The sequence below is a fragment of the Tinamus guttatus genome, unplaced genomic scaffold, assembly GCF_059628265.1.
Source record: "Tinamus guttatus ecotype Peru unplaced genomic scaffold, ASM5962826v1 Tinamus_guttatus_pri_ptg000314l, whole genome shotgun sequence".
Classification (NCBI taxonomy): Eukaryota; Metazoa; Chordata; class Aves; order Tinamiformes; family Tinamidae; genus Tinamus; species Tinamus guttatus.
Window position 1 is genome coordinate 9,695,443 of NW_028288848.1, and position 26,637 is coordinate 9,722,079.

Genomic DNA, 26,637 nt, shown 5'->3' on the forward strand with positions numbered 1-26,637 from the left:
CACCAGATCTGGCTCGTTAACATGTCTGGAATGCGCGCGAACCTGCCTCCTCGCTGGCAGGGCCCAGCGGCATACTTGGATTCCCAGGTTGGAAGATTATCTCATTCAAGCGAAGCTCTCCCGAAGATATATAAGCAAAGCTAGCGTGGCGGCCCCTGCAGAGCTTGCTTGAGCCCTCGGGAGCTTCGTCCTCACAGGAGCACAGCCTCGACCGCTGGCAAACATGATGATGATGATGAAGGTCGAAGAGCTGGTAGGTCCAATCTTCTCTCATTTATGCATTTATGCATCATTACTTTTCCTTCTAGCCTGTTGTTGTACCAGTCAGAAAGGGACAACCTGTGGGGATCATTGAGGGGATTTAGAGTGTGACCATCAGTGCTGTGCTCTAGGTATAAAAGCTGTATATCTTATACGTTATGCTAAAATGTTCTTGTTTTAACCTCCCCTGCGAAGGGGACTCATCATTGATACCACTACATAGCTGTGAGGGTTTGGCATCACCAGGTATTTCACCAGACTAACCCAAACTTAGCTGTGCATTTTCTTTTGTGCTTGATTCCTTTTTAAGAGCTATTCACACAAAGTAATTCCAGCCCAGTAAGGGATTAAGAGAGGTATCAACACAGGGAAACCAAACTTCTTTATTTCCACTTTTAAACCAGCATCATGATTTACTAACAGCTCCTGTGCTCTCTGATTTTCACGGTATAATAGACCTTTGAAAAATAACATCTAAATCAAATCACGGGGGATGGGCACCCCATTGTAGAGTTCAGACAAAGTATTATTGATTTGCCCAGTAGAAAGGGGCACTACAACACTGGAATATTTTAAGGAAAGTCTTTGTCCTTCCAGATGAATAAGTTAAAATGAAACTGCCATAAAACCTAGCTATTTAAGCCTGCCTTCAATTCTTCAGCAAGGCCCTGCCAGGTTCTCTAGTGTTAAACTCTGAGAAACAAATTTTCATAAGGATGATTGAATGAAAAGTCAGTCTAGGTCACGTGAATTTATTAAACCACTCTCAAAACTTGCCACAGCCTCCACTAAGCTTAACATGTGATCTTTTTGAACACACTTAATCGAATATATTTCCAAAAATTATTCAAAACTGCCAGCAAAACAACCAAGCATCCTACAGTTTGTGCACAGGAACCACTTTATGCTACTATCTTGCTAAGTACTATAAATGGAGAGTTTGGTGTTTACAGCAAGAGTAAGATCAGCCTTGAAATTTTCTCAGCAACCTGATTTTGTTGCTCCGTATTTCACTCTAAGTGCAAAGTCCCAAGGCGAGTGGCCTCTCCTCTCTGCTTGCTCAGGGCAGCTCTTCCCACCAGAGCCTTTGACAGCCACAGGCCGTGATGCAAACCCTGAGATGCCAACGGGGTGTTGCTCTGTGGTGGCGGAGGGGCTCCCTGCAAGTGAAACTGCTCCGTGCGCTCACGCGCAGTTAACCCAGGCACGGGCTGCGCGATCTTTGCGTTCTACCACACGTTCTGGGAGCGGGACACCTAGCGAAGTGACGTGCAGTTAGCTCCAGGTAACCCGCCGTCCCAGGAGGCGGCCGCTTCAGTCATGAAACTGCTGCTTGTATCATACCCCATTTGCTTCTGCAGGTGACGGGGAAGAAAACTGATGATAAAGAGACTGGCAGTTTCCTCCCTGAGGACTTCAAAAATGGAGAGTACGAAGCTGCTGTAAGATTAGAGAAGCAGGAGGATCTAAGGACAGTTTCTGAGCTGACCCGAGGAGAACTGGCCTATGAGAAGGAGAAGAAGCTAGAGGCAGAGGTAAGCTCCTAGGGTTGGCGCTCGTTGTTTTTGATGTCTTGTGCACACTTGGTTCAGCAGCCCGAGGAGTCTTGTCTCCTCCTAAATGAGAGATAAGGGCCCCGAGAGCTGCATAACCCAAGCCCCGGGAGATCGCTGCCACATGCGCCAGGGCCTGCGGCCTGTGGGAGGCGGGAGCTGCTGGCTCCCACACGGTTGGCTCCAGGCTGCACCACGGCTCCCCAGGAAGGTCCCTCTCCACAACGTCCCCACGGGCTCTCTCTCGCTGTCAGTAACGGCCAAGACACCTCCAGAGGCACCGCTGCTGGCGGCCCCCAAGACAGCAAGCTTGGGGGCTCCCCCGGGCCTACCAAGCCCAGGAGAGCTCTCAAACTGGCACTGCTTTGCTTTCCACTGGGGATGTAGAAGTGCATTTCTGAAGCCAGAAGCCTTCCCTACCATAAAAAAAATTACTTTTATGAAAATCCATCAGTGTGCTTGCTAGCACCTTGGGAAAAGAGAAAAATGATACTGGTCTACAAAAAAGCATCATTTTGTGTTTCTGTAGCATGACAATTCCTCCCATATCACCCAAACTGATTCATTTTCCCCAAGATAAAGTATATGTAACATTTTACATCCTTTGGTGAATTAAAAACCAGCTGGTCTCAGAACCCAAAGCAATATGAGAACGAAAAGGATTAACTAGCAGGGGAAATAAGGCTTCAGTCTGAAAATGAAGGGTGAAAAGGTGAGCCTCAAAAATATTAAGTAAAATAAATACAACTACTGATCCTCACCTTCAGTTTGGAGATCATTACTTGCTAGAGAATTTTCTAATTCTCTGTTAAAAACAAAACAAAAATGTCCTAACAGTTCTGGAAATTGCTGGAATTGGCAGTTGACCAAAAGCCCACCAAGCCAACAGAATGTTTTACATTAACTCAATGATCTTAATGCAGAGGACAGTAAAAACAGGGAGGTGAAAATGACTTGAACAAAAATTCAGTATAAAGAAATATCCTTATGGCATCATTTCACCAGTATATTTACCCTTAAAGACACCATGAGAAAATTTATCACTTGTTTTCATCCTGAGTCATTCCTTGTTCTGCAAGTCACCCTTCTAAAGTCATAGACTCAAGGACAGCTCATGGCATTTGAGATCTTGGCCCTTAAATCAGGCAACACAGATGTTAGCACCTTGATGTTAGCAGTGACCCATACTGACTTCCTGCAGTCATGCTTTTTACAAGCAGGCTTGAAGAAGTCTTTAACATTTACCAACCTGCCCTCTCAAGGACATTGGAGATGATCTTTGTAGCTTCCCAAAGTGTAACACTTTCCAAACGAAATGCTAAAAACCAGTATAAACTTTCAAATTCACTTAATTGTACTTTTTTCATCAAAGAGAATTAAATAATCAGGCAGACTACAGCCTAAAAGTGGAAGCTTGGTAGGAACCATTAAAACTGCCCTCATAAATTGATCACAAGATTTCTCAAATTGTTGAGCCAGAAGGGACTGTGGTGCTGCTCCAGCTCCTGATATGACCAGAAAAAATATGTTATCCAATAACACACATCTGAAGAGAGACAGTATTTCGAAAAGGGGACAATAATATATGGAAAACTAAAGATGGGGTAGATTTCCATATGTCCTTAGTAACATATTATAATGCTTAATTAGCCCCAGCTGTTAAATCAGCATCTTAATTCAAAGTTCATCTAGGCTTAACCTAGTGGAACTCAGCTGAAGAATAGCAAGCCCTGTCCTACCACCCTGAAAGGGAGACGTGCTTACCTGCTGCTCTACTTGCTGCCTCCCCTGCTCTGTTTCAGCTCAAGAAGAAAAAATTACAGGAGAGGCCAAAACTTGAAAACTTGGAAGATCTTGAAAAAATTATTCAGCTGAGGAAGAAGAAAAAATGCAAGAAAGTGAAAGTGCCCGTTTTAAAGGAACCCGAGCCAGAAGTTATCGTAAGTCGTTTTATGAAGTGCCCTCTTCTGTGACAGGGCCGGTGGGGTTTCACACTACTGTAGAGCTGCCACATGCATTTACGTCCTGCGTATTTCTCTCCAGCAGACAGGACCAGTGGATATTCCTACCTTCTTTAGGGCTGCACTGGAGAACAAGTTGCCAGTAATCGAGAAATACTTGTCAGACAAAGGGGATCCAGACGTCTGCGATGAGGTACAATATTTACTTTTACTTCAAAGCCTGATGTAGAAGAGGGATTATTTGAGAGAGCAAAAATAACTTTTACCACAAAGTTTTGTAGCTTCCACACTTTTGAGTCAAAGAAAAGGGGGCAGGAGGGGAGTGAAGTGTAAGAAAGTAAACATCAGGAGTTTGATGCACTACATTTTCCAGTAATAAAGAGGCTACTAGGGTCCTTCAGAGTAATGTTATCACTAAAGAACCTTTATATTTAAAAGAAAGAGGTTGGGGACTGGGAGACCCTGCTTCCTGTAACAGTGGTTTTTCAGTGCTACAGATGGACCCACAAGGATTTTTTTTTTTCTGCAGAACTCCAAAAGGGCATGCAGCAGAGATGCTGTGCCCCGTAATGCACAGGCTGCATTGGCAAAATGCAGCACAGTTTGTTGCATGGAGGAACACAACAGGCACCATTTTAAAATTTCTCTGTCATACTGCAACATTCCTCATGCCATTTAAAATGCCGGGTAGGCAGCACTCTACTATTAGAGTGCTATTTAAATTTAGCAGATTTCAGGTCTCAAAAGTATTAGCTCTGGAAAATGAATCAGCATAATATATGTGTGTTTGCCATCATCCCAGGTAGGCAGTGAGAAAAGATTTAAAGAGGTCTTTTGGAGCCACATTTAATATCTGATTTTGCACTTTTTTAATTGACAGTACAAGCGCACAGCATTGCACCGGGCATGCTCTGAAGGACATCTAGAGGTGGTAAAAAAGTTAGTGGAAGCTGGAGCCCAACTCGAACTGCAAGATATGGTATGCACATCCACTTACATTTCTTTCAAAAATTCGTTTATTTCCTAACTCTGCCTAAAAGCACACGTAACAGTGAAGAATGTCAAAAGGCTGCTGCTACCTAAAATGTCTGGTATGTTTAGCCTTAAGATAACACTGTTGAGAAGAGGTTTCAAGAGGGGGCGTCTGCCTCGCTTTCCCAAAACGGCTGTGGGATCACACGGGAAGCGGAGGAGCGTATCAGCCTGGACACTGCCTGGAGGCCCAGGGCGGATAAGAGCGCTGGGGTCAGGCTGCCGCTTCCGTGCGCCAGCAGCGGCGGAGGCAGCGCTGTCCCTTGCTGTCATCGGGGCTCGGCACAACGTACACGTTCTCTGTCAGGATTTCAGCACCCCACTCAGGAGAGACTTCCAGTCTGCTGGAATGCAGCCGAGGCGGCAGCTGAACGTGAACAGCTTCTGCAGCTGTTTCCCTGCTTCCCCACTCCCTGCATTTTGCCCCTTTACTGCACCCACTTGGAAGCAGCCAGCCTCATTCCTGGCTGCTTAACCCTACAGTGCTTGGGGCTGGCGTGAGAAACACGAGGAATGATGAGCAGAGCAGGATCTGCAAGGCGAATTCCACCCTTTGCAGCAGAACTTAGGGGAGAAAAGTCAAATACTGGGAGCCTCAGAGTTGAAAAAGAGAACTGTTCTTTCCCTTCATTGTCATCTTCTTTGTGCTTTGGAATCCAAAAGGCATCAGATGAAAACAACAGATATAAAATAGGACATATCAGCCATAAAAATCATCCCTGGCTTTGGCATACCAAAGATGACTTCCTAGTTCACAGATTCCACACAAAAATCACCCTTTCTCACAGCCATGACTCTCTGTCTTTAAGAGCAATATGCAGTGACTGTGACAAGCGAGAAACTGGCAGTATAAAGAAATTAGGGCAAAATAAGAAAAGCTGTTACTAGAAACAACTCAAAGGTCACAGTAAAGTACTTCAGGCTAAATTGCCTGAAAATGATTTTGTGTACATTTAGAGACACAATCAGAATTGTTACGTTTGTTCTTTTTTTTAAGGATGAATTAAATTACCTTTCACTTGTTTTTCCTGGTGCAGCTTGAATCCACCGCCCTGCACTGGGCATGCCGGGGTGGCAACCTGGATGTCCTGAAATTCCTGCTGGACAAGGGAATAAACAGAAACGCCAGAGACAAGGTAGGTCCCTTTGGTATTCAGTAGCTTCTTGAGCCGCAGACGAGGAGCCGACCCTGACTTGAAACTGCTGGGTTTGGTGGCGGTTTGCCCTTCCCCTGCCGTGCCGCTGAGCGCCCTCTCTTGCCTCCCGCTCCGCAGCTGCTCAGCACCCCTCTGCACGTGGCCGTGCGGACGGGGCAGTACGAGTGCGGGGAGCACCTCATCGCCTGCGAGGCGGACCTCAATGCCAGGGACAGAGTGAGTACGAACAACACGTGGCAGCTCCAAAGTGGCACCAAGCTGACACGTCTTCACAGCTGAGCGCGCCCCAAGCTCGCGGCTGGGCCGCGCGGTGCCCGAGGGCTGCGCTGACCGGGCTCGTGTCTCGCCCTCTAGGAGGGAGACACTCCAATGCACGACGCTGTGAGGCTGAACCGCTACAAAATGGTGAGACTTCTGATTCTTTACGGAGCGGACCTGACCATAAAGAACCACGTAAGTAACAGCACAGTATCCTGGAAAGGAAACTGTTTTGGAAAGAGTTTCCCTGAAGAGCGGTATCATAGCCCTTAAGACCAGGAGAGACTATTGCAAAGCAGCTTCCTGAGACCGCTTCTGACTAAATTAAAGCGGAGATGACAGAGAGAGAAAGCATAGCCTAGGGAGGGCAGCCAGAAGCAGCAAAACAGTACCTGTCCTAAAACCTAAACTGTCTGTAACTTAAAATATCACATTGTACTAATTTAATTGCACATGTAAGACTTTAAAAGCTGTAAACACAGATGCTTACCCCCTGAGTGACCACTGGGCTTCAACCACTTCTAAGACAACCAAGATCTTCACTTGCCACAGAAAACTCCCTTCTGCTACACCAGCAAGCCCATGGCCGATAGCAAGTCCAAGCTGTACGGGCTAGATGCCTGGTTAACCATTAGTCTGATTGTTGGGCAATGAATCACCTGCATCAGCAGGGTTTCAATTTAAGAAGCTCAGCACCTGACACTGCTCATGACCACTTCACTCACAGCAGCTGCAGCCACTACCTGCAAAAAACAAACAGCTTTCAGTCCCTGTCACCCCAAATCCAATCAAAACATCCATGGGACTGACCGTAACATTTACTTATTCACAGAAAACACTGACTGGCATAAAAACTGAAGCAGGCAAGGAAGAAAGTAGCCACTATTAGCCTTTATGCTCTCTCAACTCACTGCTCAAACTCTCTAATGTGAGGGTGCTCCTAGCAATAGCTTGAGGTGTATTTGGGACACAAACGTGAAACTATGAAAGACACAGCCCAAAAGACCTAGGACCTGCTCTCAGGCTTTATCTGCACATGAAAGTTGCTCCTGCTTAATTTACATGTGATTCATAAGCTACCTAATTAGACCAGTACAAAGTCTTACCTGACTTCTCAATTACATGGACAAGTGGTTTACTGAGATTTCATCTAAACATGCGCCTAGCCAGTTCAGATTGGATCAGCATAAACACACAGAGGCTCTGCTACTGAGGGTACGTGCTAGCAATATGGCTTAGACACACAGAGAGACAGGGAAATTTCATCACCACTCTGAGCAGGACAAGCACTACAGCTGCAGAGCAGGACGCCGAGCTCACATAGGAGGCTCTGTGACCATGGGCATGTGAAATGGTCTCACCTGGGGCAGATGCGCTGGGCAAATATTTAGGAACGAGTAAAGGAGTCCGTGTTCACTGGCTGAAACTAAATCTCGCTTCCTCTGCCCCTTCAACCAGGAAGGGAAAACCCCCATGGATCTCGTGCTTCAGTGGCAGAATGGCACCAAAGAGATATTCAACAACCTGAAAGACAATTCCTACAAAAGCACACAGCTAAACAAGTTTTGAAGATAGAAGACTGCTTTCTGCTGCTTTTAAATGCTTCTTACCAACCATGAAGAAATGGTATTTTTACTGAAGATATTTATGGTTCCAGACAATTTGAGATGCCTTCATTGAAAAACAGCAAAACAAAGATGCACAGAAATTATTTAAAAATGCAGGTTGAGTGTTAAAATTCCATTTAAAATGGCTTTATTTATTCCTATTATTTATTTATTTATTTAAAATGTCATTTTAATGAGATTATTATTAATTTTTTTACAGTTTTAACTAATATAATCTTTGTCAGCAAATTACATCCTTTTTGCCTTAGATGGCAATATTTTCAACTACATTAGTAACTTCCCTCCCGTCTTCCCATAGCTCTAAATAGCCCATACCTGTAACTGCTGCCTTGTCTCTGCTGAATTCTCACTATTAAAGTTTTAAATGAGTGGCAGTATGTGGATGAGATCAGATAGCAATGGAGGAAGGTGTACTAAGATGCCAAGTGGATTTAAAGACGCAGTTGAGTAAAGAGGTTTGCAGATGGTTTACCAGTCCTGTGATAAAGCGCTCAAGGACAGAGGTCCTTACACTAATTTTGGACAGTCACATTCAAATGCAATGTTATGAAGGCGAGAGAAGATGGGATCAGAACATGAAGTTCCTAAAGCTGGTCTGTTGTGAAGCCTGATAACCGAAGAATGCAAAAACAGATGATGTATATTTGTAAATTTGTACGGCTTTTTCTGTACATTTTGTACTGATCTACTTCAGTTTAAATAAACAAGTGTCTCTTTGTACTTGCTGGAGTGTGCTACACAGCGCGGCGCCTGTACAGGGAAGCTCTGCCCTTCCTTAAGGTTCTTGTCTTGACGTCTTTAAGATGCACAGCACCTTCAGAAAATTTCTCAGCTGCTTTGAGCTGCTAGTCCTTGAGCTACTCCCCCGGCACCGTTAGACAAATGCCTCTCCTTACTTTTTAGTAAACGGAAACACACGTACAAAAGCAGAGAGTCAGTACTTGGGTAGCTAGTAAAACTGAAAGTTACAGTTTTATTACTGAGCTTGATTTAAAGCCTTGGTTTCTCAGCAAATTAGCACTTAGAGGGTGGCACACATGAAGAGAGCTCCAGCTGTCCCAGCCAAGAGATATCTCCACTTGCTCCCACCTCACCACTTGTTTCTGCAGCTCCTCGGGCACCGGGAACACACCTTGCAGGACACAGACACGGCCCCAGCCCTGGCAACCTCACTGCCTTCCCACGGAGCCTGCTCACTTGCGCAGGCACAGAGGGGCCTGAACAGCAAAATGCTTCAGGGAACCAGGGCAAAAGAAACATTTCGCTCAATTCCCGATGTAGTTTATCTGCTTAAAGGGCAAATACGTAGACTGTAAATTTTAAAACCAAAGTCAAGCAAGCAGCAAGTAGGATGTCCAGATTTCAAAAGCCTCTCTCCACTATTAGTTACTAAACAATTCCTCTTCTGCTCAAGGTAGGTTATCCTCTGGCCCAGGCAAGATAACACGTTATGGAGATAACTGCACCAAATAGAGCAGAAGCTGAAATGTGTCTATTTTGCTAGAACCTCATTTAGGAGACAAGTCCAGAAATTAAATTACTGTATACATATTACACTCCACCCCACTGACAAAACAGGACTCAAATCACAAATTCAACAAGAGCAATACGAAGGGCAAATATTTCATTGTTCTTTGGTCAAAGCAAAAGCTGTTGCAACTTACACCCAGAATGTTATAGAAGTGTTAGTTTACTGACAACTCCTTTCATTTAGCTGTGTCCAGTCACTAGAGTTCAGAGTTCAAGTTCAGAGGGACAACACAACAAGATTTTTGCAGTATTTTACATACAACATCAGTTTGGTGTCAGATGAGATGAAGGACTGGAGTATTCACAGCACAGCTGACTCAGGGACCTATTATAGTATCGTAGATATTTTTCATATTGGTTTATCAAAAGAAAAAAAAAAGTTTCAGTCAACATTTGGAAGAGCTCTAAAAATGCTCTTCTGATTATAAGTCTGTTACGGTTGCTTTTTTGGCAGCCGGATTAAGTTTACTGAGGCAGTAACATGAAGAAAAAAAGGAAAGAGAGGAAAGTTGATGGGAGAGGAGAAAGGAAAGGCTGGAGATGGCCTGGCAAGCACTCTTGCAGGCACCGCTGCCAGAGCAGGACATCAGAGGGAAATCCTGATGCGGTGACTGTAGAGGCCCAGGTGGGACACGGTCACACTCAGCTGCAGCTTCCCCCTGAGCACATGGTGGGGGCAGCTCGGGCTGTTCCCTTCCATCTGCCCTGTCTCACCTTACGGTTTGAAGAGCTTCAGGCCAGGGCAACCTCTGGATGTGCATGTGCACGAGGTCTAGCAGGTCAGGTCAGTCAGCGCTACTGCAATACAAACCCAAGGTATTTCCTAACAAGTGACAGATGCTGGGCTCTTCTTTACAGTCACTGATCACAAACGAAAAGGGAAGCACATTTTTTCCTGCACAATTATTCCTCACGGGCCACTTAAGAGGACTTTACCCAGTCACTGCAGTTATAAGGTTTAGTACAGAGATGTGTTCTAAAATTTGAGAAGCCATAAGAACTAGACCTTAAATGGATATGTTCTTGAGAATACTTTTAATTAAAAAGAGTTCACCTGTACAATTGAAAATGTTAGAGAAGTTGTGTGGAGTTTACACCGACTCCAGAAGAGCTGGGGCAGGGCAGAGAGCTGTTACCCCGGCCTTGCGCAGAAGCACAGGATCATCTTTCAGGTGTGACGAGCTATTCAGCAGTCCTATCCCCACAGCTCTCTCACTTGAGCACAAGAAGAATATTTTTCCTCTGGACGAAATGAAGCAGCAAGTGAGGAACTGAGCTGGTTGGAGAGTTGGAAGGAAGACACAGCACTGGGCAAAGACGGTACAGAGGTTTCTGTTAACACCAGATTTGGTCCTCAAACTTGAGTCTTGGCTTTTTTACAGGCTGGCAGTGTTGTTTCTTCCTCCTCAACTTTGCGAGGCTTCTTCACTGTGTACACCACCCCGCAGGCACTCTTCCGCGTTTCTGGAATACACAACAGCAGCTCTAGCATCTCAGACAGGATCATGCTCACATGCTCATGGAAGGGTCTTACTAATACTTCTCTAGTTCACAGACACTGGTGCAATACACTTAATCTGACCTATGCATTCTTCATCTGACTTAGGCATTTTGTTTAAAGTGTCTTTGCTAAATATCCTCCTTTCTACCTTTCCAACCTCACCCGTCAGCAAGGGACTCACAGTAGCCACTGTGAGCAAGGGACTCTCAGCAGGTACTCCAGCAAAGTCAGATTTTGTTGTATTGGCAATGGGGAATGTCAAGTTATTTCAGGAACTACAAGTTAAAAGACAAATAATCATCACCCTGAAAACTAAAAAAACTAGCATGATTTTTCATATCTACTGTATGCAGGTAGAGATAATGCTTTACACTAGACTATAGACTAAGGTCTAAAATCAGTCAGATGAGTCTCTAATTACTACTTTAGCCTTGCAGACAAAAAACACAGCATGTATTGTTTCACACTAACCAGAAGTAAACTGTCACAGCACCGAGTGTAAATAATCCTTAGAACTAATTTCTGTCTTCCATCTCTGCCCTTTCACTGCTGCATGTATGGGTAAGATGGAGCAACTGCAGCAGGGATCAGCAAGAGGAGGGATGTTTGGTATGGATGCAGGGGGTTGGGAAGCAAGAAAGGATTGGGCCTTCACACTTTCTGAAACACGTGATATTTTCACTATGCAGCATAACAGGCAGACCTGTGTTTTGGCCAACAGTTTACAAGCCTGTTTAATATGGTTAGTGAGTACTCCAGTACAGACAGCAGCATCGGTTCAGACACTGATTTGTTAACATAGCAACAAGGCCAAAAAAAAAAAAAAAAAAAAAAACACCAAACGTTTCTGTACAAGCTTCTCTTCATGAGTTGGACAAAGGAGGCAAAATCCAAAGCTGAGTCCCTTTGTAAGGTCTCAGACTGCATCAGTACAGACTTAGTTGAAAAAAAAATGCACTTGTCACTTATAGAGAGGGGTTCACGTGTTTTTCACTTACCTCCATGCAGCAGGGTCGCTCTGCAGTTGGTAGACACGGCTGCCTTGGCATCACTTTCTGACATGCCAAACAGCAAACCTCTGTCACCTTTGTTCAGGATCAAAACGTACAGAAAGGAGCAAGCAGACTAAGGAAGTCTGTCTGTAGGATAAGTTTGCTTATTCAACATATAACCGCAAATTAGCAAAGCTGCAGATCAAAGTGACATCTTGCCTAAGGTTACCCAGGGGCTGAGAACCAAGGCACCCAATTCTCTCTTTCTGGAAATTTCCTAGCAGCCTCCCAAAAGGCTCTCATGAATGTTGTTTTTTATTCAGACAGGTAACTGTCATTTTGAAAATGAAAGACTGTTGACATAAGTACATTTCTTATAAGTATCATCAAGTAAAAAATTATCCCACTGAAAATTTCAGTTTTGTAGGAAAGAGTGCTTTTAGACACAAAAACATTCTGCACAAAAAATCCCACCCGCCTCGAACAGGGATGACATCAAAACCAGGTATGTTAATTTGGGTTGAGCCTGACTGCTGTTTTCGAGAGGGAAGGAAACTTTGTGCGTAAAGTTCTTCCGGCCACGAATCCTCCCACTCGGTTCTCATGAAGCAAAGTGTGATCCTCTCCTCTGGAGACAACCCAGGCAGGGGTTGCTCAGGGTCACGGGGCAGGAGGAGGAGAAGGGCATGGAAACTCCTAAAAGGGGCAAGAACCTTTCTTGCTTTCTAGAACACACGCGCTGACTGAACAGCATTACACAACCGAGGACTGAAAGTTAAGAACAGAAGTAACTAGCACTAGAATAGGAACTTCTCTTTCTTAATATAGTCATGCTTTTTTACATACACACACATGTTTGTGCACATATACACACATACAGATAGGTACCTTTTTTGCAATAAAAGACATGACACCTTGGAGATCATGATTAGTGATTTATAGTTTGGTCCAGTGTGTCTGTATTTTTATCCTATTTAAAGACCTATGATTATGATTGTTACTCATTCCTGCACTTACACCCACACCAGTGTCAAGATGTGTACCTGTACTCAGACACTGCTATTTGCAGTGACTGCTTAAGCTACTGCATGGCCAAGATCTGCTGCTTCTTCCGTGCCCGCTCACAGCCCTCGTCCTAGCAATGAGTCAGCAACAAGCATCCCTGTGTACAAGGAGCAGGAAGGATGGAAGTATTTCAAAACCAATCTGACCTTCTACATGTTACTATTAATTGCTGTCTTCAACTTGGATGAAGGATACAGATTAGCCACGTCATAAGGACCTCGTAGTTCTAGAGGCTAAAACAGAACAAAGAAGGCTGGATGCACACACGCACTTGCTCAAAGGCTGGCACAGTGCAGAAAAAAAGAGACAAAAGAAAATGCACCAAAAAAAAAAAAAAAAAAAAAGAAAAGAAAAGAAAAAAAAATGCCCATCTGGCAGAAAACTGCTATGGAATACACAAGGACAACAACAAAAAAAGTAATTATTTGGTAACACAGACTCATAAAAAATATGAGAAATACAAGATGGTATTTCTTATATTTAAAGTTAAAATATTTATATGTTTAAAATAATTAAAGTAGTATCTTCAGCTAAAAATAAATCCTCATTTTTTTCCAATATTAACAAGCATCTGGGACTTACCTTTTCAGCTGCACTTGACAGAACAATGTTCTAGAAGACAAAAAGAGAACAAACACTCATCTGTCAAACAGCATCAAAAAGAGGAAAAACTGCAGGCAGCACAGACTTTGTGAGCCCTACCTGAAGTTCAAGCTCACAGCCCAACTGACTGCCGGAGAGAAGCTGCTGTCCCAGGATGAGGGGATCCCTGGGAGCCCTCAGCTCCAACACACCCAAGCAACCTGCCGTCCCCCTGCAGCACGAGGGCCACGCGGAGCAGCACCCGCCGCGGGGACAGACGTCCCTGGGACCGACGTGAGCCGAGCGAGCAACGCGCCTCGCGGGCGGCAGGCTGAGCCACCTACATCTCCAAGCGCTGGTATTAAGCGAGCACTTTTGAACCTCTGTCTTTTACACTCCACTTCAAATGGGGCTTTACATAAAGGGTAAAGAAGAAATGTGGTTACACACAGAGTGTTAAGACGTATCCCAATTTATTTACACTGGTTAGAAGAGACAAGGAGCGATGGGCCCCCAAGAGCCACAGGCCTCGTGACACCTGCTGAGCGCCGTCAAGAAAGGTGCATGTGGCAAGATGCACAAACGACATGACGCGACCCAAGCTCTAACGCAGATGGATTTAGGAGCCCAGCACACCCCCCAAGAGGCTTAAGGACTGTATCTTTAGACAGCCTGGAGCTCCTGAATTTTTAGTCTACCCTCTGTGAGGCAGTTAAACCCCTAGTCCCCCTAACCTCAGCACCTGCACAGGCCTTCATCAACACCTGCTGAGGAAACCAGTCTGCAGTTAAGCAATGGCAGCCTGAGAATCAGTGGGCAAAGAAGAGTCCTTCTCCCTTCCTCTCTCCCACAGGGTTTCTACAGAAGAGGTACGTGACTGCTCAGGGGCTCAGACATGGCAGCTCAGCTGCCAGCTCTTCATGGTAACCCTCCACGGATGCTCACCCAGGGGAGGCTGTTTCGCACAGGTAGAAACTTCCTTCTGCAGCAAAAGCAAAACATACTTGCATCTTTTCTTCTATTGAAGAAAAGACTTCAGGAATTCCCATTCGAGTGGTGGGAACGGGAACTGGTACTGAGGCAGCAAGACTTTCCCTCTTTGGCATCAGTACCATCAACACATCACACCATCCCCGCTTGCAAGGGGGGCTCTCACTCCTGCTCTGCTTCACTTGTTCTTCCACCTCCCCAGCACAAAGGGCAAAGCAGCCACTGGAAGAAAATGCTACTTGCACAGCTGGAGCTCAAACCACAGAAAAGCTACCTGCACAGTAGCCCTGCTCACACTATGCCCAAGGTTTCCTCGCATTGTGAGGAGGAAAGGACGGGACTAGACAACTCTGCCTCACGTAAGGAAAAGCATAAATGGAATAATATATGCATCAAAGTAGCTTAACAGCACACAACACAATGGAGACTAGAACACTCCTTTCCCTGCAGTTCACCTTTAAAATGACTGCCTTATGGATCCCATGGGGATTTTGGTCTTCAGCAGTGCTGACTGCAAGAGCTCACTGGGAAAATTTAAGCTTCCTGCTCCAAGCTGCAGCAGCCACTGCCCATCTTCTGGCCTCAGCCACACTCCAGAGCGGCTCTGCCAGCCGTCCTGAGCCAGCACAGGATCCCTGCTCGCTGCTTCAGTGTCTGAGATGGGCTCTGCTGACACCAAGGTGGGTGCCTTCCAGTCAGGGTGAGGAGGAGACAAGAGTGGACAAGAAAAGTTCTGCTAGAGAATGAAGGAGAAACAGGCAAAGGCAAACCCATTGGGACAGTAAAAAGGAAGAACTTAAAGACAAAACACTATTTCCTCAGGTAAAGAAGAAAGCAGCAGCTCAGTACACTCTCCAGAGACAGTATCCATGCTCAGTTACCAAACCCTGCATGGCAGCAGGATTGTGCATATACCTGTCTGTCTGGTGAGACAAGTCAGTCATCCCCTCAACTCATACACACTTTAACTTGTTTTAGAGACCTGGTTTGAGGCTAGCTCTGAGGATACCAGCAAGTTTCTGGAAGTTTCCCTGTCTTGCTACAAAAGAAGAGATAAAAGAATCCAAGACAAGCTAGCAGTCCATTCCCAACTTTTCCACTGCCTAACAACAATTGTTGTGCTCAGCTCCAGCCAGTTTACCTTCCAGGCATAAATGATGCACCAGGTCGACACATGCAGAAAGAAAGACAACTCTGCACAGACCTAATGTCACTTGCTCTGTGAGGCTACCGCAACTTTTGCTACCCAAGTCAACAACCGCATGTGGTACAAATCTGTAATTGCACAGAGGGAAGAGGAGCAGGGCACAAAGGAATCCCAAGGGAAGGGATTTTATGTGCCTCGTCTCCAAGGCAGTAGTCTGTGTGACTGACAACCAGACCTGGGCTTCTTAGCAAAGGCCATGTAAGCAGTTACACTTTTTACTTTGTTGCACCAAGCGAATTCCTCTCTTTGAACCCCTTCTCTGTGCTGTAAGACAGGCCTGGTCCTGTAGTAACGTATCTCCCTTTACTTGCACCTCCCAAACTCTGTACCCCTCTTTAGACTAGACTTGCTGGGCAGTGTAAGTTTTGGCTTCTCTTGACTAGCTAAGCACAAAGACCTTTTCAAAATTGATGGTGGGAGCTACAATCTCTTTTAACTCATTTATGAATTATGATACGCTTCTGTTAAAAGCATGTGGCCTGTGAGGACCCACATGACAGGCAGCATAGCTTGGGGAAAGGTAAGATATGAAAGCAGAGGGGCACAAGCCAGCTGCAAGTATTACTCCTTTCCTCGGTTTCAGCAGCAGGGAAGATGCAGTTTATCTGACTGCAGCAAAGCTCTGGCTTACAGCCAGCTAGCTGTGGGATCTGGTTTGTGCGCTGGGAATTTACTAACAATTTAACAAAACAAGACTTCTATCTTTTTTCTTGGTATTTTATCCCTTATTCAAGGCATACACACTCTCTCAACAAAACAGCCTTTGAATAATTAGAAATTTGAAATGCAATCTTTTAAATAGATGCATACATTTCAATTCCTTAGATCTCTGGGACTTTTTTTTTTTTTTTTCCCTTTTGTTTTTGGTACTGTGTACCAGGATAATGATTTGACAACTTAAGGCCAAAGTGTGCAGTGGTGCATGGCTGGAAATACCTGCAGCTGGAATAAATGCTTGCTTGTATCTGTAGGCAAAGGTTCAGTCATAAGTACAGAAACCCCAGCATCAAACTCATTTAAAATGGCTCAGTCTGTGCAACTCCAGAAGAATTTGAATTAATGACCTTGTTTTCCCTGTGAGAGCTTACCTTTCCTTTGCAGATCTGCATCAGGCTGATCGCATTTGAAATTGTGTATCTTCTCATTGTGGAGTCTTTGATGGCAGATGCGTAAAGAAGTTCAAAGTAAATGCCTCGCTCTATTGCCTTCACATGAAAGGATGTGATTAAAAAAATAAAAGAAGCATAACAATCTAACAACTGCTGTTTATGATTGACGCAACTTATTCTCAGTTTAACTGTACTATATATGAAATAATTAAAGCAGAATTGTTCTAACAGGAAAACAGCATAGCAGGAAAGATGGAAAAAGATATTTCACTGTATGCCAGGTATGTGCACTTGAATCTTCAACTGTTAAATAAATGAGGCCTAACAAAGAAATGGCATCTACCTAATCACAGTGATGAGAAGGATAATCACCTTTAGCCAAAAACAAGTCTGATATTTTAAGGATACCCTCTGTAGCCCCACAGCTTGCCATAAAGATGACCACTTTCTCCAGTATCCATGTCTTGCAAATGAAGAAACTGCCCTCGCAGAAAAGCAATGGGGAAGTCCCTCCTCTCTTCTGTCTCACAACACAGTGTTATTTGTGACAATTTTTGAAGAGAGCTTCCAAACTGTAATAGTTAATACCTTTTCAGTTGCTTTAAAATCCTTTGCTACCTACCCAAGTGTTTCGCCAAAAGCCTAGTGTTGTTGTTCTTGTTAACACACAGAGATAAGTAACTTGCCATTGGATACTCAGTGCTTAGTGATAGAGACATAGTTCAAAGCTAGGAGCACCTGGTTCCACTGCTTCTATTAAACTAATCTGAAATGTTGTTCTATGGTTTATACTCATATTATTGAAATAAAAATGATGTAGTGTTAATAGTGTAAAGAGAATCTGGTAATTGAACACAGATGTAATTAATCCAGCTACCATTCACGCATAAAATCTGTGTACATGCGGAACAGAGGTTACACACACATCAGATGTTCTACACAGAGCTTCCAACAAGAAGAAAAGCCTAAATTTATCAAAAGCAGAACGGGTAATGATCGTACAACCATCTCAACTAGCTTCAAGGTGGGCCGATTTTTAACCTCATCCCCAGCACTCCAGCTGCCTGCCCAGCATCACTGCTAGACTGACTGCCCAGGAAGCAGAAAACCAGTCTGACAGACAGACTGCCCCGAAGCTGGGAGCGGGGAAGCTGAGGAGCGGCTCCCGATGGAAATAGCTCTAAATGCAGCTACTGGGGGCCCTCTTGGCCACCCAGCTCCTCACCTGGGTCAGCTGGTGGAGTTCAGGCATTTAAGGTAGTTTCAAATGGCATTTTTTTTTATTATTCTAAATAAGAATATTGAAATTCCCAGTCTGTTGTAAACTCCAAGATGTTACTTCTGTTGTTTCAAGATTAATTCTATATATTTTTTAAATCTATGTTAAATTTTCTCTAGAAGGGGAAATAAGATTCTAGGCAACTTTAACTTCAATTTCTATGCTCCAAGGACCGTACCGGCCACGAATGTGTGCATAGAAGGAACCCTGACACACACTCAGGGGAAAAATAACCTAAGAGCAGGCTCAAATTAAGTTTTCTGACAAACTACCAGCAGTAGGCAGGATTGTATTAAAGTAGTTGATCTATAGCTGATGTACTGTTTTAAAATCAACTTGTGTGCCACAGCAAATACTTAGCAACTCCGCATTCAGTTAATTTCCCAAGACATTCTTTTGTCTAAGTCAGGATTCAATACAGTTGTTCTCCAAATAACTGGCACAACACCCTTTTCCCAAATTAACAGTCACTGATGTTCTCCTATTTTACCAGCAGCAGGGCTATTTATCCATTCTGACAGGGCTACATCGCCCTGTTTGGGAGGCAGCCTGGTCAGCAACCACACCAAATCCCACAGCTTGGCACAGCAGAGGCCTGTGGGCTCTGTTCCATTCCCTGGGAATACCACTTTTGCCTCCTTAAGTGGGGGACAAGAAGGAGAAAGGAAGAACATACATCATTGCATATTAAACACTAAAGTTGAGGCCTTGAAGTGAAGGACATCTAAAACAATTCTAGATGTTATGCAAGACAATACAGGAACCACTTGGATAGGAATAGTGGGAGGGAAATTGCAGGGAATTCAGCTCAGACTGACAGTAAATACCGAACTTAATGGCAAGAAAACAATTTAGATGTAAATTTACCACATTCACAGGAGGCCTTCGGAAGTAGAATGGTAGCTTTTCTGTTACATTTATGCATACCAGATCCACATCTAGGGTTGTGCAAGCAATCTGTAGCAAAAAAAACAATCAGTAGATTATTAGATATGCCAAAAAAGCACCTTTGGGTGTACTAATATCCTTAATTTCTTAATACAGGGTATGTCTCTCCAGGGTGAATACAGTTTTGAAACAAAGAGGTACATGTCTTACAGGTATGCCAATAAAAGATCAGAGCTACAGGTGTACAGCCTAGTATATGGAATATTTAAGACACAAAATTCTCTCATTTACAGAGCAACTTTTCCAATAAAACAACCACCAACATAAAGGCAGGACTCACTGCTTCGTTCTTACCTGCTAGAGGACATGCAAAAGGAGTGCTGGCATTAGGGGAACCAACTCATGACTAACAAAAGACAACTCATCCCAAAAAGAAGAGTCCGGGAACCATCCCTGTCCTTGCTGTTCTCTAACCCCAGTGGTGCTGCAACGCGGGGGCGACTCATGGGGCCTCCTGTTCTGGGGTGGGGGCAAATGCACAACCCTTCCTGAAGGCCACGTCTCTAGAGGCGCCCCAAGCTGCGCACCTGAGGTCCCAGTTGGAAAGCTTAGCTTCGAATTCCCCTGCAAGTTACACCTTTGCTAAAAGAAAGCAGGAATGAATAAAGGGTGGAGAATCTCCACACTGACACACAGAGCAAATTCGGTGTACATAAAAGGGAGCTCCTGATTTACATATAATCTCATGCACACAAGACTTGAAGGAATTATATATGCCTACCCTGTAAAGATGATTACACAGGACCAGATTAATTTCTATAAGCAGCACAGTAACAAAGAAGATAAAGTGGGGCTGAAGATGTCCAAAAGGAATTTTCTGTTCGTAGGGGAACTCTGCACTGAGAAACCTGCCAGCTACTGCTCCAAGTGCAACTGGGCTGGCTGCCAACCATTCACCCCTTCCTGCACTAGCGTGAAGGCAGACGGGGCTGCAGCACAATCCAAGGCCTGGGCAGCAGGGAAGAGGGACTGTGACTGGGTACTCTAATGAAGGGCCCTGCAAACTAATCTTTTTGACTTTGCAAACTATTTTTTTTTACCATTTTGTTCACAGCATTCCCTCCTAGATAAGAGACTCACAGCCCAAACGTGATGTAACCAGACACAGAAAAACACAAGACTATTGTGTTAAACCAAATCCACTAGGCCATTTAAATTAAACTTTATCTTCATGCTTTACCAACTCTGTCAGGTGGGGCACAGTTTTAAACTATTTTAAACGCAGGTCTAACCTGATGCAAGTTTGGCCCAACTGCAGGCAGTTTTAATTCCTCTGCTTATGTGCTGTACAAGCTACCATAGAACCTACCACTGGGACAGGCAATTCACAGGAACACACAAAGCAGACTGCTCTGAGTCACATCCTAGAAAAGATGTTGGCAAGATCACAGGAAACACAGAAAGAGGGAAAAGCCCCAGAATGAAGAAAGGAATGAAGATATGAAGAATACAAACCAGGAGCACACGGGTCACACTGTGTTGTGAAAAAAGTGAGCCTTCCTAATCAGGTCCAGAAATGTTGGAAAATTCTTTGCCATGTTGCAAGTCAACCATGGTGGGAAGGAAGTGAACCAAACACTGGTGTATCTGCAGGACTCCAGTGACAAGAACACTTGAGAAAACACCACTAAATAAAAACAAAAATTGAGAGTCACTCCTTCCCATACGGAAGAGTTTCTGAACTGCAAGGAAAGAGGGGAGAAGCCCCACTTTCAGCCCCGCTGCAGCTCCTGGAAAAGCCTCATGCTGAGGCAGATCACACAGCCTGCTGAAAGCATCCGATGGGCAGCAGCTGCCTAGGGAGAGGGATGGACAGCAGCAGCAGCCGTCCCCGCGCAGCAGCCCCAGCTCTGGCTTCACGGCGGGCAAGAGCCCCATCTGGTGGGAGCTGCAACACAGCCAGAAACAGATTAGCCAGAGCCTGGGCCCCGGCTCTGCTTTGGGAAACTACTTATGAGCAAACATGGAAATCTGGCTTTGCAGTGCATCCTCCGACTTACAGACGCAAGATCTATCTGTAGATCGTGGTGATCTGCTAGTGGCCTACAAACAGCGGGTGTAACTACCTAAGGTGATGAGAAGAGTTAGAAACCTTCAAGAGTAAAATTTTTAAAAAGCCACAGGCCCTGGTCTTACCACCACGGACAGCATCATTCCAGTTCAGATCACAGCCCTCTCAGGAGATTTAGAGTAGAAGCAGGTTCTACAAGCACTTTGCAACCGAAGTGTCACCATACTCGTAAGCAGGTGAAGTATCTGAAGAATTTGAGCACATCTTTCTGCCTCTCAGTGCCAGGAAAGCCTCCCCGGCTCGTGACAGGACAGCCCAGAATTGTTTAGGTCATGCTAAAGTTAGAGCACATCTCCACTGGCCGTACATTTCTTTCACAAACACATGAAAAATACTGTTTCATGGAGACTTAACTCACGTACTTAGCTTTCAATGAGAAAGATGATGATCTTTAGGCAGTGTTGAGTTATTAACAGAAAATTGTAAAACACAGTTAATATGATGCAAGATCCGCCCCAGAAGGCTTTATCCTTAACATCGAAAGATCCATGAATTACAAGAGCAAGAAGAACATACTGAGAGTCGGATCCGTGATGTCATCTACGCCATTCAGATTCTTCCTACAGATACCTCTAAAAACTCACCACAGTTCTCCACAGAGGCTGAGGCAACTCAGAAGCTTTAAACAAGAGACACAAACACAAAGCTGCTCTAAAGGTGAGCATGCAACAGTCTTTCACCTTGTGCAGTTTCTAAGAAACACTCTTGGGTTTCCTCCCCAGATCAAAGTGTCACCAGCATAGCAGAAATGAAGATGCTTTTGTGGACAACCTGCTTCCTTCCTGACACGTCTATCACCTGTGAGAATATCAGCTTAAGCAGCCGCTCCCTGCACCAGAGCACGGCCACCCTCTCCTTCATGCTGGGACAACCCTGAATGCTGAGTCAGAAAGGGAGTGAAGATTTATTTGAAACTTGCCAGACTACGGTTACTGTTCAGCTGAAAGGCAGTTCCTCAGCCCAAACATCCATGCAGCTGAGCCCAGTGCCTCACCAGCAGAGCAGACAGCAGCACTGCTTTAGCTTTCGCGGTGACCAAAGTTTTCTAAGTGCTGATAATATTGATGTTTTATGCTTGCTATCAGTTACAGTACAAGAACACCACAGCGGAAGCACCTACAACTCCAATGACCAGGTAGATGCTTCATATTTTAACAAGTCTCCTCAAGACCTTGTGCCCTACTGCAATCCTCTCAGCTTTCTCAGTTTGTGAAGTGCCCAGGGAGCCAACACTACTTCATTAGCCACACGATATTCAGGCCTGTATAAAACGGGAAGTTAAATAAAAACAAAATATGTACATGGACTAACCCAAAGCACTTAAAAGATTATCACAGCACTGGCATTACCAGTAAATAGAGAGACAACAGTTCTACTTACGTGGAACAGTTTCTCGGTCTTAGGAAATACTGCTATGATGTCATATAACCTTATGTTTGTAGATGTTGATCGCTACAAGAGGAAGAAACTGTTAGTAATTTGACTTCTAGCACATGCCAAAGATAGGCACTATGATTACTACCAAAATAATAAGAAACCTCCTTCTCCGTTTTACAGTACTACATCAAAGTCAATAACGCTCTAGCAAGACTAACAATTTTACTTAGTCTGTTTCTGCTGTGAGCAATTCTCTGTAGTCATTTTGAAACTTGTCACATCTGCCTAGTAAGGTAGCATTAAAATATTAAATAAATAGAGGGCTTGCCCATGGTGTCCTTACCAAGAATTCTAGATTTGTACATTCTAGATTCAAGTCTGTATCTCTTCATGATCACTTTACTTTCTAAAGATGCAATCTGAGAAAAATCAATGCTGAGTGACCTGTGAAATTCATTAACTTCCACCCTACAAGATTTCATTCTTTCACTGAGAAAAGGAAACAAAACTTGAAAAATTAATACATCAAATATACTTACCAAGAGATTACAGTGAGAAGGATCAGAAACAACAAGTGTTAGCCGGTTTAAGACTTTAATTTGTTTAGATGTCCCCTACAAGGAAGAAGTACAGAAAAGGCATTAAAAGCTGCAAAGCAAAAACTTACAGTGAGAATCATCCTGTCTGCTCCAAAAAAAAAGTGGCACTTGGCTCATACTCTTCCCTATACTGACTTCCTACAAGTCTGTTTTACATCGATCTTTTCAGTATCACATCTGTCCTTCAGAAAGGATGATTTATGGCATTTCTGTAAAGAAAAAGAAGTGGACTGAAAGAAAAGCTAAAAACAAACAAATAAAAAAAAGACAGAAAAAATAGTGTATTTTGCTAATACTGTTATGGCTCCCCAGCACTCCCCACACATGAGCAAGAGTAACTTCTTAATCAATACATCAGTGATTTGAAATATAGCCTTGGTCCATTAAATGAAAACCTTGTTCCAATAAATCCAGAAAGTTATTTCCAGGACTCAGGCGTTTTAAATTCAAGTACTACACTACAATTATTCAACTGCAAAAAGCTCCAAAATTCACACGAAGCAACTTTTAAAAGCATTTCTAAAATTAAAGACTAGAGTGTCATCTAAAGTGAGTGTATAATTCTTCCAGTGTAGGAGATTCTAACAGTAAAGCAATAGAAAAAAAAAATCTTTTTTGATTAGTACCTGATGTACAATAATTGCATACACCAACATATAAAGGTTAACATATAAAGTAAAAATATAACTTTCAGAATAATACCATGTAGATGAAAGGTAAATTGACTTACCTGTACAATAGGCAAAGATGGAAACAACTCTGTAGGAGGCACTGGCTTGACAATTTCCTTGAGAGAGAGACAAAAAAAGAAAATGATTCAAAATACAGCAGCATGCATTTAGAATATAAACAAAAGCTTGTTTTCAATTCCAAAAAGAAATTTGCTATTAAAACAACAACGAACCTATTTTCCCGGGACAATTTAAGGACTGAATTAAATGCCCACTGCAAGGCAGTAATACTGAAGTCTCAAATTGCAGTTTGGTTGCAAACAGAGGCTTTTGTGCACATGCCCAGACAAGCTCTCCCAAGAGAAATTCACCAGGGAGCACATATTAAATTAGGCTGCTTCATGAAACAAAACATACTAAGGACAAATGCTCCCCCCAAAAAGTTACCTGTTTCTTTTCTTTAAAATCGATGACATGATTAAGCGCCACTGCCGAGTATCCCACTGGAAGAAGTGAGCACAAACGTGAGGGTTTTGCCCAGTAAACTAACGCTGAACAAACTAATACTAAAATAACAAATCCAAACAGACAAGCTCAGCACATAAACACCTCAAAATTAACACCGATTCGCATATTTGCCTCCTGCGTTACCACTTTCTGGGGATTAACCCATTAAAAAAAAAAGCGTGTTAACCCCGGACACGGCGACGGCCTTTCAGCCGGGGCCGCGCGGGCCGCCCGCTCCTCACGGGCTCCCGGTGAAGCCCGGGCCCCGCCGCCCCTGTCCCCGTCCCCGTCCCCGCGGCCCTCCCGCCGCGCTCACGGTGCGCCGCGGCCTCCAGCAGGCTCTGCACGCTCCTCTTGTCGGCGCCCAGCGGCACGTTGAGGTCGGCGAAGGCGGCCATGCTGCGCAGGGCGGAGCGGGGCGGCCCGCGGCAGCCTGGGCCTTGTAGTGCGCCCGGCCGGGGGCGCCTGGCGCCGCCGCCCCGCCAGGGGGAGCCGCGGGCCGGGCTCAGCGCCCGGCGGGGACGTGGCTGATCCCTTCCCTCTGCTCCGAGGCCCCGCTTTTCCTGTGCGAGCCAGCAAAATGGGAAATACAGCCCCGCGCCGAGAGGTGTTCCCTCAGTGCAAGAACTGAGAGATTATGAATCCATACATCACGTCCATGTTAAGTGCACGGCACCCCTGCAAAACCCACAAATCTCACACTAATGCCTAGCTATGGCATTACCTACTGATACAGCAGAGCATATTTAAAATATGGGCGTCAGTTCTCACCCCTTTTGTTCTTTTGGGGACTTGGCGCAGGCACAGACAGAAAATACAGGTCTCAGATGTATAGGGAGTTTTCCCGGCCTCCATGAGGGCTGGGGAAGCCTTCGCATCTCGTGTTTCAGGCTGAAAGCCCACAGGATGTCAAACTGCACATGGAGCTGGGAAATGATGCTGCTACGACGAGACGGGCGATGCCCCCAAGTCCTCAGTCTCTCCCTGCTTACTTCACCTCCACCCCGGTGCAGCTTTCACCAGTCAAGCTCTAAGATCCACGTTTCATCTCTCCCAAAGAGGCCCCGCAGTTTGCAGGGGACAAGTAAAACTGGCCGTGCCCAGCCGCACGTTGCCGGCCTTGCAGCCGGATCGGTGCCCGGGTCCGGAGCGGTGGCAAGGGAGAAGCTGCGGGTGGGCTGCGCAATGAGCAGGAGCAGCGCTGGGGTGGCAAACAGCTGCCCGACACCTCCCTGAGAACGGCAGGAGGGAGCCCATCTGCTGGACGGACTGCTGCAGCCGGCTGGGGCAGCATTAGCTAGCAAGATATTGCAGTAAAGGAGCCCTGTTTTGGTTCATCTATGTCCACGAGGTGTTCACCTACCAGAGCAGCCAGGGCTGTTTCTCAGCCAGCCTTATTTTCTGTATTACTCAGGTCTTACTACTTCCGTTTACGCTAGCTGCAGTGATCTATTTAAAACATGTTTGTGGTCCTCCTTCCGTTAAGTCAGAAGCCTCTAACATGATTCGTTCGTGTGTGTCCTGAAGCCCTCCTAGCAGACCCAAATTTCCCTCATCTAGGTGTTCTTTCTTCCTCCGTGTATTTGGATCCCAGGGGAGTCTTTTCTGTGATTCTTGTGCAGACCAAAAGGCTCCCGAATCTATCTGAGTGCCTCCAACAATTCTTCTAATGTGCTTTCCAAAGGCACCCTGCAGTGGCAACCAGCAGATTGTTTTGCTTTAGTTCTGCATTCAGCTCTTTCAGGGGGCTAAGATGCTACTGCTATCTGTCTCAGCAGCTCAGTACCATGAATGTGACAGACGCTCTAATCATAACCTCAGCTGTTCCTTTGTAAAGGTGCATGTTGAATTTTCAGATATAGGAACACTTTCCTTGAGTGATACAGACTTTTTAAAGCATATATTTCACCCCGTTGGCTTGTTTAATTTTCAGATGACAGCTTGCTGCAGTCAGTATTTGCTGATTCCAAAAAGGGAAGACATCATTTCATATTTATTTAAGTTGCGCAGATGTGAATATTTATTTTGACACTGAAAATAAACACAAAAGATGTGAATGGTTACCTCTCTCTTTTACTGCCATGGAGTGGTGATGATTTATTTCCACAAAGATAAGAAAAGGCAGTAAAGAAAACTGCAGCTGCAACATCTTTGCTAGAAGTTGGAAAAGGGTGTTATTTTCTAAATAGTACATGCTGGGAATAAATATCAAGGTTCCAATAATATCTGTCCATAGAATTCTACCCAGACTGTGACAAAATATTTTAAAAATTTTAACAACATATTTCCCTGTGAAAAACATATATCTATACCTCATTATTTCCAACATCAGACCCTCACTTTATTGGTATACAAAAAT

At 44.5% G+C, this 26,637-nt stretch overlaps 2 protein-coding genes across 2 annotated transcripts; one reads left to right on the forward strand and one right to left on the reverse strand.

The window, feature by feature from the left end:
- Positions 1–223: 223 nt before the first annotated feature.
- Positions 224–7,791, forward strand: ANKRD1 (ankyrin repeat domain 1). Its single transcript, XM_088528902.1, has 9 exons — positions 224–253; positions 1,623–1,796; positions 3,617–3,754; positions 3,861–3,968; positions 4,656–4,754; positions 5,845–5,943; positions 6,082–6,180; positions 6,319–6,417; positions 7,681–7,791. Exons 1-9 carry the CDS (start codon positions 224–226, stop codon positions 7,789–7,791), a joined length of 957 nt encoding a protein of 318 aa, XP_088385028.1.
- Positions 7,792–10,466: 2,675 nt separating this feature from the next.
- Positions 10,467–24,676, reverse strand: RPP30 (ribonuclease P/MRP subunit p30). The gene is made up of 11 exons (XM_088528735.1): positions 24,595–24,676; positions 24,219–24,274; positions 23,831–23,887; positions 23,041–23,115; positions 22,505–22,576; positions 18,973–19,062; positions 16,806–16,922; positions 13,521–13,550; positions 13,134–13,171; positions 11,880–11,959; positions 10,467–10,844 (listed from the first exon to the last, which is right to left on the reverse strand). Exons 1-11 carry the CDS (start codon positions 24,674–24,676, stop codon positions 10,735–10,737), a joined length of 807 nt encoding a protein of 268 aa, XP_088384861.1. The 3' UTR covers positions 10,467–10,734.
- Positions 24,677–26,637: the final 1,961 nt, after the last annotated feature.

Excerpts from the sequence above, each read along its gene's own strand:
- RPP30 (XM_088528735.1), bottom strand. The coding sequence starts at position 24,676 with ATGGCCGCCTTCGCCGACCTCAACGTGCCGCTGGGCGCCGACAAGAGG. Across the intron at positions 24,275-24,594 it reads GCTGGAGGCCGCGGCGCACC|TGGGATACTCGGCAGTGGCG; the intron begins GTGAGCGCGGCG and ends CACTTCTTCCAG. Across the intron at positions 16,923-18,972 it reads GAAGGCCTCCTGTGAATGTG|GCAATAGAGCGAGGCATTTA; the intron begins GTAAATTTACAT and ends TTTCATGTGAAG.
- ANKRD1 (XM_088528902.1), top strand. The coding sequence starts at position 224 with ATGATGATGATGATGAAGGTCGAAGAGCTG. Across the intron at positions 254-1,622 it reads TGATGAAGGTCGAAGAGCTG|GTGACGGGGAAGAAAACTGA; the intron begins GTAGGTCCAATC and ends TTGCTTCTGCAG. Across the intron at positions 1,797-3,616 it reads AGAAGAAGCTAGAGGCAGAG|CTCAAGAAGAAAAAATTACA; the intron begins GTAAGCTCCTAG and ends GCTCTGTTTCAG.